Below are 14,803 nucleotides of genomic sequence, written 5' to 3'. Positions count from 1 at the left end.
TAGTTCTCGAATTAAATGAAGCCTCAACTATGGCAAAACGACAAATCAAGATCCCTGTCGAGGTCGGCAACATTTTCCACTGAGCTCACGTCGATACTGAGTTTGAAGTGTTCGAATTTGCCTCACCTTATGATGCAATCATGGGAAAGGCTTTACTGTTCGAATTGAAGGCTATCGTGTCGGTGTGTCACTACTAATTATCCACTCCCTATGGTCAGGAGAGATCAAAGAAAATAAGGAAGCTGTTGAAGAATGTCATTTTATTCACTACCCTACAAAAATTAGAGTTCACCTTATCTCAATCCAGTACGGAGTAAATATGGCATACCTGGTAGAGCCTAACCTCAGCTCGTTGGATCCCAGAATTAAGCTAAAAGACAAAGGAGTAGAACCCGTTGAAACTAGGTCAGCTTGGATATATTCCCAAAAGAGCTCCAAATTGGACACAAACTGCAAATTGGACGTGTTCGCCTAGAGCAATAAGGATATGGAGGGGATCGATCCAAAGATTGTTCCTCACAGGCTCAATGTAGATCCTATAATCTAATTAAAACAGAAAAGACAGAGAGCAGTCAATGTCGAAACATAAGAAGCCCTACTTAAAGAAGTGGAGGCAACAGATTTATCAAAGAGGCAAGTTATCCCAAATGGGTTGCCAATCCAGTTCTGTAAAGAAGATCAATGGAGATTGGAGACTTTGTATAGATTTTACCGACCTCAACAAAGCTTGTCCTAAGGATAGTTTCTCATTGCCAAGGATTGATCAAATGGTCAACGCTATAGCCGGGCAGAAGCTCCTCAGCTTCATGGATGCCTATTTCGGCTATAATTAAATTTTCATGCACAAACCTGATTGAGAGCACACCTCATTCATAACCGACCAATGCCTATGTTGCTACAAAAGGATGCTCTTTGGTCTCAAAAACGCTAAAGCAACATACCAAAGGCTTGTAAATTCAATGTTTGCCCAATAGATCAACAAAACCATAGAAGTTTTGATGGTATGAATCATTAATTGAGGGTCTAATTACCACTACTTAGAATACTGATAAATAAATATTACGCTTGAAAAATTCATATTTTCTAAAATTTAAGACTTGAACAACAATTGGGAAGCTATTTGTTGTATTTATCAGTTAAAAATTATTTAATGTAAGAATGTATGGGTGAGCGCGGGTCGGTTCGGTTCTAAAGAGACACGAACCGAACCAAAATTTTTGGGTATCTAGTAAATGGAACCGTTGGGTCCAAATATAATTATGGAACCGTTCGGGTTCGGTTTAGTTAAGTTCGGTTCGATTCTGTACTATAATTAAATTTTTTAATATTTATAATAACATTATATAAATACAACTAATAATACATTCAATGGTTTTGGAATGTCAGAGACTAATAGACTATCTTATTCAAATGATCGCTACGGTCAAAATTTTGGTCGACAGAGGTTACAGTTTCGATCAGAGATTTGGAGGTCACAGCGTCGGCCGACGATTGTATAGGTTTTGGAATGTTAGCGAGGCTGCGAGAGTGGAGACAATGTTATGCACTTTAGTGTAGGTGTATATGGTTATTTAGTGAATTGGATTTTGTTGGACTAAAAAATGAAACAATAAAATGGATAATTGGGCTAAAAATTAAAAAATTAGAAATGAAACAAATTATTGGGCCAAAAAATTGGATTTAAAAATTGTTAATTTGTTTAAAAAAAATTAAAATTAAAATAATTTGATTTACTCAATATAAAAAAATAGAAATATTCGGTTCTTATTCGATTCTTGGTCTAGAACCGAGAATGGAACAGTACCCGTCGGTTCTCAATTTAAATACCTGTTCGGGTATTTAATTTGACAAGAACCGTTGGATTCGGTTCGGTCGGTTCGGTTCGGGAGATTTGCCCCTATAAGAATGGGACTAAGGTTACTTTTGAAATAATTAGTCAAAGTTGAACATATATCGTATGTTTTTCTGAAATACTTTATAAATGCTATAAAAGTAATATTTGATAACAATTTGTTGGGATGATTTGATAAGTTTCAAATGAACTAAAGAAAATAAAATTAAACACCTATTTAAATTTTTAGATACATAAATAGAAATAAATTCAATCATAATAACTCTAGATTCATTTAGATTGAGATTCATTAAGTTTGGATTAATGTGAATGTTAATCAATTGAGAATGATTATTATGAAATTCACACATAACAAAGATTTTGTAGTATTTATTACAAATTGAAAAACGAAAAGTAAAGTATTATTGAAATAATTAAATTGTAGTAGGATTAAAGTTGTCCAAAAAATTATTCTCACTTGATGTGATATTTAATAATTATATATTAACGTATTTATTATTATTTTCGATCAACAAAAATATTATTTAGGTAATTAAAATTTTAACGGTTAGTCAAACATGTACAATTAGGTTTGAAGCATATAATCGAGCAACTAAAATCAATTCCATTTGCATAAAACTTCAAAGTTTTTTGTCACATTGTTTCCGAATCTCATTTTTCATTCTGTTTGTCCGAAACTCCAGAATTCTTGTAAGGAACAATTCGTTTAGCCATGAAAAAAGAAACATTGACAAGTGATGCAGTACCAGTGGTTAATATTGCCGAGCAGGACGCGATAAATATCATCGATTCACCTAAGGTAAATTTTATTTTTTGTAACTATGCAAGTGTGTATGAATAATATAATAATCTTGATGGAGAATCAATATTTTGGTTTTGATCTTGAATCAACGACATCAATTCTTGTGTAAAGTGTGAAAGTTCACCTTTTCATGATTATTACTCAATTCAGATAATATTTAGACCTTAGAACGTGTACAACAAAATTAAAAGTAACAATTAAAAGCAACAAATCACTTTTTAATTGTTTCTAGATGGTTAATCAATCACGTCAATTAATTAATCATATGTTGAATTACTACAATTTGTAATATGAAAGCAATAAAAAACACCAAATTAATCACGGAGAAAACCCTTCGCAAAGAATCAAAAACTCTAGGCACTTTGCCAGGCAATAATCTACTATAAACGAAACAATTTATAGTATGGTTGAGACCTGAGCCCCCTCCCCCCCGACCTTATTTTCCTGTAGTCACCTTTAATCCTATTGGACAGTGTGCTCCTCACACTAGATCCCTGCTCCTGGAATATCATATTAGCCCTGCTCCTCACACTAGTTCTTAACCCCTGATAGTTACCTTAGCTCTCCTGGATTGCATGTCTTTGCACCAGCTCCCGATCCCTGATATTGTTTATCTCCGATGGATTAAATAGTTTGGTGTTTGATCAAATGACTTCTGTGTTTTGATCTTGTGGTTTTATATAAAACAATATGACTTGATCAACAAAATATGTTTTGGAAGAATTTTTGGATCAAATAATATGTGGTGGTTGAATTTTTGAATCAATGAATGTTTTGGCTAATCAAAGAATTGATCTCTATGGAATAAATTCGATTCAACATACTTTGGGACATAGGGTTATATATTTATACGAGAAGTGTTTTGGAATAATTAGGAGTGAAAAATCTTGTTTAAAACAAATTGGGAATTATTGGAATCGAACCAACGCTCGAGTGCCAAGTGGGTGTCCAGTGAGCATCGTCTTAACACTCGTCGGTATTTTTATGATAAGTTTCTTTCCCGATGTCTGATTGAGATAATTCAAAATGTGTTGGAAAGTAACTCAAAATGATACAAATTTTCTACAGTAGAATTCTCAAATTCGGATATTTTCTATGTAAAAATGTGTTGCAAGTTATGAATGAGAATTCGAAACATAACTTGTACGAATTTTTGACACTCTTTAAACTTTTATTCCATTAATCATTTGTAATCTTCTTGAACATCTTGAACTCCTTCAACATGTATACTATCAACCCCCCAATTATTTAACTTTAATTACAACTCAAATAACTTACATTTTGGTTACAGATAAAACAAATTATAAATAGGAGAGCTAACAAAGTGTCTTCAATTTCTTGCTAGCTTGATCTTCTCTCTCAAAATTGTGATTGGGGCTCTTGTTCTTGATGAATTTTGTGATATGAATGTGTATTAAGAGGCTAAAGAAAGGTCCCCTAATGCTTTGTTCAAGTTCTATATCTATAGGAGGCAAAATTAGGTAAAAAAACTGCCGATAATTGGTTTACGGAAGAGTTGTATTGAAATAAGGAAATTGATCCTACTTTGCCGAATTTTGCCCATGCGTGGAGTTGTTCATGTGCCTCAGGTTGGGTGAAAGGATGGCCTCTATGCTCGGGGTTAGGTAGATCTGAGAAATTGTCAGTATTTTTGTCATATATTTCTCGTCCGATATCAAATGAGGCAATTTAAAGTACATTAGAAATCTAACTCAAGGGATTACAATTATTCTAAAAATGTGATATTTCTATTTCGAATATTTACTATGCAAAAAAGAAATTTCAATCTAAAGCTGAAAATCTGGAGCATAACTTGTGCGACTAGAAATTGATTTGTAAAAAATATTTTGACAATATTTTACTCATTTGACTTCCAATTACATCAATTGATCGTATGTGATCTCCAGTCAGCATTTTGTAGTCCGAATTAATTGAATATTTGCACTTTGATCCTCAAACTTTAAAAACCCCTTTCGCTACTTTTGTCCAATTTCATCATTTGCATTGAGTTTTACCGTACAAATGAAATAAATACTTAATTCAGTCGCAATTCATTAAAATTCATGACAATTAACCACGACTCAAATAATTGTACGAAACACACTTATCACATAACAACTAGAAGTTTATAATTTGTATTGAACTTAATTAAACACACAAATGTTTAGTATGTTCCCTAGAAGAATACTTTAAATCCCTTGCAATAAACACAATATAGTATCTCAACTCTTCTTTAATGCTTTCAAGAACTTCAAGAATACTACACTTTTTTTTTATCTCTATTTAATGTGTGGGCACTAATGAATGAATATTTTTTTATCAATCATGATCCATGTCTAGGCCTTTTTTTGGAATAAATAAATTTTGTAATAATAATTTTTTAAAATGTGCAGTTAAAAAGTAGGAGAAGTTTGAATTTACGTATCGTTTTTCTTCCCACAATTTTCCTTTTATCACAACATGTCCGTTTTCTAAAAGGATGTATATAGACATGTCTAGATTAATTGTAATAATTCTAGTATAGAAAATATTACGTAATGTGTTTATATTAATTCTAGATATTTAATTGTGTAAGCCTCCTTAAATTATAACTCATTTTGAAACCAACGAAGGGACTTGAAAGGACACAGTTAATTTAAGCTTCAATTAATTTATTCTTGTAATAGTCAATTCTTGACCGTTTAAGATTAATCAATTAGTTTCGACTCTATCAACTAATGATCGAAATCATATTTTTAAATTAATTGGAATAATTGAAGCTTTTAAATAATTAATTCCTATTGACATGTCGTTAACGATTTGTCCTGTCAGTTGATAAAATAATTATAAGTGACTCTTATAATCAGTCATTTTTTTTTTATTTTTTTAGATAATATCAGACGTTCCATTATAAATACCAGAGTAACTCGTTATTGATTATGCCCCAGTTTGATATGAATTAAAATCTTTCATCCAGATTTTAATTTATGTTAGAGTCAACAAGTAATTGTAATAATATATTTCATAGAACCCGCAACTTTTAAACAACATATTTCATCAACATTTATCAAAATTTATTAACAATCTAATTTTTATCCCCACCAAAGAGAGGCTAAATCTCACTATTTATTACCTCAAAGAACTAGAATTAGTAATTAATGTTCACAATTCCTTCAAGATTTAGAAGTATGTTTAACTGTCTCGTAATGACCCAGGCTTGTACCTAACCGTTAACTCACATACTATTCGTCGTGGGAGAGTTTGAGCGCATCTTACCCCTCACGGCTCTATGTCGTGTCCCATAGAATTCAAACTTATCCTCTATCTTATGAGAGATTGAAGTTGAATTCCGATAATGACCTGAGCCTAACTATTAATTTATGTATTGTCCACTCTGAGAAAGCCTAAACTCATTTTACCCCTCATGACTTTCTGTCACATCCCTTAAGATTCGAAACCAAGACTGTTGCATCGTAAAAGACTTAAGTTGAAATCTGAGGGATGTGATAGAAAGTAGTGAATGATAAAATGGACCGAGGCCCTCCCAAAACTGATAATATGTAAATTACTGACTAGGCACGATACTTGGGTCGTTATAAAAAGTCCAATTGGTATATGATCCAACTTAAATCTATCATGAGGTAGAACGTTCTTGAATTCAAATCTTGGGGACACGATAGAAAGCTGTGAGGAATAAGATGGATTCAGACTCTTCTATAATGGACAATACATTAGTAGCTTGAATATATTAGTGTCATCACCCAAAAAAAAAAAAAAAGCATTTTTATAATAACTCGAATCTCTTGTCTGACTTTAACTTACTCCCAATAGAATTCATCTTAAATCTCTCATAAGACAAATATCTTGGGTTCGAATCCTGAGAGATAACAAAAATTCATGAGGGATAAGATGAGCTCAATTTCTTTCAGAGCAAATAGTACATAAGTTAACCATCGAGAACGCGGCTCAGATAATTACAAAAATCCGCATTTTTTGTAATGATCTAGTCTCGTGCCCAAATCGTTATATCATACGTACTATTCATTTTCATAAAGGTTGACATATTTTACCCCCCATGACTTTTTGTTGCGTCCTCATGACTCGAATCTAAGATCACTGCCTTATGAGAGACTTAAATTGATTCATTAGATAGAGGTCTTAGGTTAGAATTTTGAAAATGCAACAAAGAACTGTAGAGAGTAAGATGGGCTCAAACTCTTCAAAATATATAGTATAACAATTTGGGCACGAGACTCTAATCCTTGAAGTCATAACATTCAATTTTCTATAATCATGATAGTATTGAATGTTACTTAATCCTATCGCATATTAATATTTATTATTATCATTTTCTTTATTAAAGTTTAGATAATATGACCTTATCAAAATAAACTATTCGACTTAACTTCTTATTCATGGACAATTAGCTTTGATCACTTTAGGAAAAAAATAACAATAATAATCATCTATATGTAACAACTTAAGTACACCAATGAATTCATGGTCTCAGGTTTCTTTTGTTGTATCAACCTGCACGATATTGTACTAAGCATTTCTATCGATAAAGTCGTCTTCTTGCAGTTCTCGTTGAATGTGGTACGCGTTTCTCTGTTAATTTCATTTCAGGTGAAAGTAGAGAACATTGAAGCAGCCTTTGATGGTGAATTCATTAAAATAGAGGAGTCGTCTTTTGATGCAAATGGTCGTACCTTCACGGCCGAATCAAGCTACACGGCAGATGAAAAACTTGGACTGAAAAGCTTGAATAAGAAAATTTTAGAAAATCAGAAAGTAGAAGAGGCACTGAAGAGTACCGCTGCCGAATTATCTACAGCTCAAGGGGAGTTGGAGCTTTCGAAATCACAGGTGCAAGAAGTGGAGCAAAGGCTAGCATCAAAGGAAGCTAGCATCAATGAATTGACCGAAGAACTGGGAACATCAACTGCTCGGTATTCTGACCTTGAGCTAGAACTGAAAAGTGCCATGGACAAATGTGCCGAGAATGAAGGACGAGCCAATACAATTCACCAGCGCAGCGACGAACTTGAGGATCTAAAGCAGATATCACATGGTAAGGCAGTTGAGGCTGGTAAAAAAGTGAGCGAATTAGAGTTACTTCTTGAAACAGAAAAATATAGGATCAAGCAACTTGAAGAGCAACGTGGGGCTGCAGAAGCAGAATTCTTGAAAAACACTCTGAAGGTTTCCGAACTTGAAGGACAACTGGAGGCTGTTCAAGTGAAAAATTCAAGCCTAGAGGTTGCATTACAGGCTGCCACTGAAAAGGAAAGAGAACTGACCGAGCACTTGCATATTACCACAGAGGAGAACAGAAATTTAAAAGACACGTCGAAAACCGCAAATGAGAAGCTATCTGAAGCCAAAAATCTCAGGCATGAATTGAGTACTTCTCACCAGAAATTGGAGAGCATCGAAAATGACCTCAAGGCAGCACGAATGAGAAAAAATGAAGTTATTGAGAAGCTCAAGCCAGCCAAGGAGCAGTTACAGGAACAGGGCAGAGTGTTGGAGAAAGCTACTCTGAGAAGCATAAAGCTTGAATCATTACACAGAACTCTAACAAGAAAATCAGACCAGGAACTCCAAGAAGCATTAGCTAATTTCACCAGAAGAGATTCTGAGGCAAAATCTTTGAAAGAGATATTAACGAGTCTTGAAGGTCAAGTTAAAAGTCATCAAGAGCTGCTAGCTGAAGCAAATGAAAGATATGCAGCTGTGAAGGAAGAGCTTGATCAGATTGTAGAGAAGCTAGCTTCTTCTGAGAATGCCAATAAAGACTTGAAACAAAAGATTTTGGATGCAAAAGGCAAAGCCGAACAGCATGTTGCAGAAAAGGAATTGTTAGCCGACACCAACTTACAGATCAGTAAACAGGCCAAAGAACTTGACGAAAAGTTGAATTTGGTTCTTTCTATGAAGAAACTCTCGGATAAGCAGCTTGCTTCTCACACGAGCACTATCACTGAATTAATAAAGCAGCACTCAAGAGCCATTGAACTTCAATTAGCAACCGAAGCCCGCTTTTCAGGTGCAGAAGCACAGTTGGAAAGAGAATTTAAGAAAAAATCAGAGCTTAGTCAAGAACTGGCTTCATACAAGTCCAAGTTAAGTGATTTGGAAACCAAACTGTTTACTGTTTCTTCTGAGAAAAATGATGCAGTTGAAAAGCTTCGGTCTGGAAAAAAGGAAATAGAATATTTGAGACAGACACTTCAGGTTAGTACTCTAGCACAATATATCTCAAAAAATTTCCCATCAATTAATGGTTTTCAATTTTGAAAACCTAATTACTTAATTACCAAGATGAATTTCTTTAATTTGTAAATCATCTGATGTAGTTTAAGATCAAAATGTGCCACAAATACCGTAATAGTCCTGAAAGAGTCTTTCATAGAAACCAGAGAAAAAGTATCTTAAATGTCAACGTTTTCCTTTACGAGTAAAGCCATTTGCAACAAGACGAGCCTTATATCTCTTCATTTCACTCTTCAAATCCCTCTTGATTTTAAATATTTATTTACAACCAATGGATTTTGCACCTTTAGGCAATGGAATGAGTTCCCAAACATCATTGTCTTTCATGGGCTTTATCTTTTTATTCATGGCATCAATCCACTCTTGAGAATTAATCCTTTGCATGGATTGATGAAAATTGGTTGATCACATCATCTTCCATCAATATAATGCCATCTTTATTTTTTAGAGTAAAACTATAAAGTCTCCGAAATTGTCTTTCTCCTTTCTCTAGTTGATTTTCTTAATGGCACTTGTTCTTGAGGTTTTTAAGTTTGTTTTTCTAGAACAATCTCTTGATTATTTATAAAGATTTCGTAATAATGTTTTGATCTGAAATTACTTCTTGAACAAGATCTGGAGCAAGAATTTATCTCTTGTCCTAATCATTGTCAATTGCAACAGAAGATATATATACATATGCTTCCTCAAAGACAAATTCCTGTCATTAAAACCTTATCTTCCTCAAACTCTACACCATCAAGGAATCAGACATTTGCCGTTTTGAAAATTGACCTAATAGTGAGATGTTCAAAATTTTTGTAACCCCTTAACAGTTGCTTTACTTGAAACTTTGTTGAGAATTCAAGTTGCAGTCTTTAGTGCTTCTTCCTAAAGAGATTCTGATAAAGTGAAATAACTAATCATACTACTTATCATGTCTTAAGTTTTCTATTTTGCCTCTCGGTAACAAGATTCATGCTAAGGGACCCTGGCGTGGTATATTGTGAGACGATTCCATATTAGTCTAGAAATTTTAGCAAAAGGCCATGGACATTATTCTCCTAATCCGTCATATCTACCACATTATTCACCACCACGACCAGATTTGACGTGTTCTTATTCTTTTGCTGAGTTGATTTTCAATTTTAGCTTTGTACAACTTGAACATGTCCAGTATTTGGGATTTCTCATAGATGAGATATAGGTAACCATAATGATAAAAATTCTTCTATGAACATAATAAATTACTATTGATCATTCCAATAAGTCAAAGGAAATGGCTCACAATATCAGTATAAATTAGTTCTAAGATGTCCGAAGTCATATTGACACCTAATCTCCTTATATTTGTTTGTTTCTCCTTAATGTAATTAATATAAATACTTAAGTCTAAAAAATTAAGGGGATCAAGAATTCCTTCTGAAGATTTTTCATTCTCTTTTAAGAGATGTGACCTAATTGCTTTTGTTATAACAAAGGGAAATTCTTACTGATTAATTTATATTTAATACCACATGAATTCACATACAATGTTTCTTTATAAGAGGCAACCATATTAAACAAATACAGGTTATCATAACCAGATAAAAGATTAATACCCACAATATTTGAATTAAGAAAAAGACTAAACTGACTATTTCCAATTGAACAAAGTAGAAATAGAAATCAAATTTCGTCCAAAATACAGTGCCGCAAATAACCAGCCTTTAATGATAACCTAAAGGTCCTTATAACCTAAGCTTTAACTGATTTACCACCGCCCACATAGACAAAATTTCAACATCAATTGGCTTTTAGTTGTTCAGGTAACCTCGCATAGACACATTATTTGAGCAATGGTACCAAAATTTAACCACCATGTATGTCTAGGTATTGAAACTAACTAACCTATAAAGCAAGCAAAAGTGTTAAATGTACTTTTCTTTACACGTCAAGCATGGTATTTAGTAGTCTCTCTTTATGCATTCCAAATTTTCACAAAAGTAATAGCCAGATGATTAATCATTTTCAGGCTTTTGCTGTTTCTTCTGAACTGAACCAGATGCAACTTCTTTATTCTTTAACATGTCCTATTTGCATGAGTTATGTAGATTACTTTGGTAACATGTTGCTTCAACTAATACATTTTAGAAAATTAGTAATCCGAAATAAATACTAAGTACAAAGATTAGAAATTGATTGCCCCTTTATATTTTCTTTTTCCTTTTTGTTGCTAAAAGGGGGGGAAAAGTTATGTGCGAACAGGAAACCAACGCTGCAACACCCAAACGTTGGAACTGGTTCTGATACTACTTATTCGAATTTTTATGAAACTCTAAATCTTAAAACTTAAAAATCTAATTACTTAATTACCAAAGTCTTCCATGTCAAATCACCAAGAGAATTATAAAGTGCGGAACATATCTTAATTCATTGGAATTGATTCTTGGTTTTGCTTCTTGATCCATAATCTTGATTCTTGAATTCTTTAATCTTAATTCATAATTGTAGATTGTTTGTTCTTAATTATGGGTTTTTTGGATCTTCCTCTTCAATATATTTTCTCTTGTATTCTTGTGTTAATAAGAAGACGCAAAGAATGAGAAATTGTATGTGAATTGGAGATCATAACTCTATATATAGTCCCCAAATGTATCTGGATCCAATCTTTACACATATAATTCAGCCCACACTTTATTTAGATGCTCAAAGCTCAATTATTTAATACTTCGTTGGATCACTTTAATTTTGGCCTTTACTATAAGATAGCATTTATACACAATTACTTACAAATGTTGCCAACAAGGCAAATTAAATATTTTCCCAACAAAAAATCTTTTTGAGATTTTGAGGAATGAATTGAGTATTTCACAACAGAAATTGGAAAGCATCGAAAATGACCTCAAGGCTGCACGAAGGAGAGAAAATGAAGTTATTGAGAAGCTCAAGTCAACTGAGGAGCAGTTACAGGAAAAGTTGAATTTGGTGCTTTCAGAGAAGAAAGTCTCTGATAAGCAGCTTGCTTCTCACATGAGCACTATAACTGAATTAAGAAAGCAGCAGTCAAGAGCCGTTGAACTTCAATTAGCAGCCGAAGCCCGCATTTTAGATGCAGAAGCACAATTGAAAAGAGAAGTTGAGGAAAAATTAAAGCTTGAACAAGAACTGGCTTCATGTACGTCCAAGTTGAAAAGCGAAGTTGAGGAAAAATCAATGCTTAAACAAGAACTGGCTTCATGTAGGTCCAAGTTGAGAAGCGAAGTTGAGGAAAAATCAAAGCTTAAACAAGAACTGGCTTCAATTACGTCCAAGTTGAAAAGCGAAGTTGAGGAAAAAGCAAAGCTTAAACAAGAACTGGCTTCACGTACGTCCAAGTTGAAAAGCGAAGTTGAGGAAAAATCAAAGCTTGAACAAGAACTGGCTTCATGTACATCCAAGTTGAAAAGCGAAGTTGAGGAAAAATCAAAGCTTAAACAAGAACTGGCTTCATGTACGTCGGAAAAATCAAAGCTTAAACAAGAATTGGCTTCATGTACGTCCAAGTTGAATAGCGAAGTTGAGGAAAAATCAAAGCTTGAACAAGAACTGGCTTCACGTAAGTCCAAGTTGAAAAGCGAAGAAGAGGAAAAATCAAAGCAAACAAATGGTACGACAAGTAGCAATGGAGGTACGAAAAGTAAAGGTAGCAGCTGCAATATCCTATAATTAATGACATGAGAGTTTGAAGACGATGGGCCACGTGGTTTGTATCCTAGAATTCAAGTTTGTTGAAAACTTGAATTGTTGAGAAATTGACTTGTTTGCCACTTGATCTTGTATTGGACTTCGAGACTTGAATTTGTTTTGATTTGAAGGAGACTTTGATGTTCTTGGACTTTAAAAACTTGAATTGTTGAGAAATTTGGTGTTTCTTCTCTTCTTCTGATTTCGAAAATTTTTTTATACTCATGTTTTTTATGGACCTTTTGGCCCTATTTATAGAGAAATTTGTAACCACTTTGTAACCATCCAAATACATTTAATTAAAATAAATAAATTAAATATAATAATGAATTTTAAAAAGTAGAATGGGTCTTTTTCATGGGTTTCTTTAATCCAATGAGCTGATTAAATTATAAATCTTAATAGACTTAAAAATGGGATGCATATTTAAAATTTGACCCGATCCATTTAATTGTTTTATTTATTTATGTGTTGATGTCTATAAATGTCCCTCAATATTTATTTATTTATTATGAAAATAAATAAATAGATAATCTTGAATTTAATTTTAAAATTTAATTTGAAAATGAATTTTCGACATTATCCTATTGGTACTTTAGAGTTTAGACTTTGAACAAGATTCTTATCCTCGAAGATAAGAAGAGTTCGAATTAAATTCTATGAAAATTCAACAAACTCACCTCTATAATAATAATAATAATAATAATAATAATAATAATAATAATAATAATAATAATAATAATAATAATAATAATAATAATAATTGTTACACATTTTTGTTTTCTTTTCATTAACAAATTTTATACAGTAAAAAATCTTGATAAATGATATTCGATAGATTAATAATCTCGCTTAAATAATAAAATTCTTCAATCTCAACTTGTGCTAATGTACTAAATAAATAATCCCGTTAAATGCATAAGATAATAATACTTTTTGAGATCCTTGAAGGCCCAAGAAATATATAAAATAATTAATGCTTAAATTCATAAAAGTTCATACTAATACAAATTAACAAACTTAATTTGACAATATTTTCTTCAATTCATTTCTTTTTTGTAATATACATCTAAAGTCTATTACTTTTTCTTTGTACCTAAACCAAACTCAACTTCGTTCTTAATTTTTTGCAATGCATGTACTACATTTGGTATTTTTTTTTCATTTGATATAAATTAATTATTTAAGGCTATGGCTGCTTGAAACGCATCTTTTGAAGAAACGGTTGGTAAAACACAATTATCATTTGGATCATCATCATTGTCATTGACAGATGTATTGACCCTTATGACTGCTTGAAATGCATCTTTTGAAGAAACAGTTCGTAAAACACAATTATCATTTGGATCATCATCATTATCATTGAAAGATGTATTAACCACTTGAATATTATCTTCGTTAGTATAAGATTGATTCACCACATCATTTTCACTAGAACAGTTTTAAAATCTGATTTATAGTGTAGACCAAAAATAACTTCACAAAATCTATTGATTCCTTTATCTTCATTAACTTTTGGTTCAACATTAATATCTTCATTTGACTGAATCTTGCAAAGTTTTTAACTCATTTCAAATGAAATGCCATAGTAGAAAAAATATATGAATTTGGAATGGGCGTTTTCTAGAGAAAGTATTCACACAAAATCGTTAAACATCGCCAGAATATTCGAATACTCCTTGCTAGAAAGTATTTACAGATGATGGATGGCTTCAATTTTCATAATCAAAAGTAAAAAACCTTCAAAGGAAAACAAAGGCGCCCTTTCATAGATAGAGGTGCATACCCTTGACCATTGGATCAAATGAAGATCCATCATGGCCATTCAATAGTTAGTTCATGTAATGCCCCCAAATTCTCGGAACTTGAAGTGTTGAAAAAAAAATCTTCTTCTTTGTTTGAGCTCTTTGATGTTAACCAAAATAAATTGTAAATGAAAATTTTTTAAAATTTGAAATATATAAAAATATAATGGGAGATATTTGTCCATATAGACTTGAACAATTATGGTGTAATTTTATTTTGGAAAACATCCGGAGGAAAATCAGCAATTACCAATTTCGCGGCAGTGGAAAGAAAAAAATGTTTGGCCGAACAAATGTCAACTAAAAAATTTGAAATTTTAACAGAGACTTACATTCAAATACGTAAAATATATAAAAAATTAAGGTCTTGATGATAATGTTTGAAGCACAAAAATATTGTAGTAC

At 32.5% G+C, this 14,803-nt stretch overlaps 1 protein-coding gene across 1 annotated transcript; it reads left to right on the top strand.

The window, feature by feature from the left end:
• Nucleotides 1-2,507: 2,507 nt before the first annotated feature.
• Nucleotides 2,508-12,779, top strand: LOC111379038 (myosin-11-like). Its single transcript, XM_023002363.1, has 3 exons — nt 2,508-2,651; nt 7,260-8,870; nt 11,748-12,779. Exons 1-3 carry the CDS (start codon nt 2,565-2,567, stop codon nt 12,573-12,575), a joined length of 2,526 nt encoding a protein of 841 aa, XP_022858131.1. The 5' UTR covers nt 2,508-2,564; the 3' UTR covers nt 12,576-12,779.
• The last annotated feature ends 2,024 nt before the right edge of the window (nt 12,780-14,803 follow it).

Source organism: Olea europaea, unplaced genomic scaffold, assembly GCF_002742605.1.
Source record: "Olea europaea var. sylvestris unplaced genomic scaffold, O_europaea_v1 scaffold1922, whole genome shotgun sequence".
Classification (NCBI taxonomy): Eukaryota; Viridiplantae; Streptophyta; class Magnoliopsida; order Lamiales; family Oleaceae; genus Olea; species Olea europaea.
The sequence above is the reverse complement of the archived record's forward strand: the minus strand, read 5'-3'. Positions and strand labels throughout refer to the sequence as shown.

Coding starts and splice junctions, on each gene's coding strand:
- LOC111379038 (XM_023002363.1), top strand. CDS start 2,565: ATGAAAAAAGAAACATTGACAAGTGATGCAGTACCAGTGGTTAATATT. Junction 2,652..7,259: donor ATATCATCGATTCACCTAAG/GTAAATTTTATT, acceptor ATTTCATTTCAG/GTGAAAGTAGAGAACATTGA. Junction 8,871..11,747: donor ATTTGAGACAGACACTTCAG/GTTAGTACTCTA, acceptor ATTTCACAACAG/AAATTGGAAAGCATCGAAAA.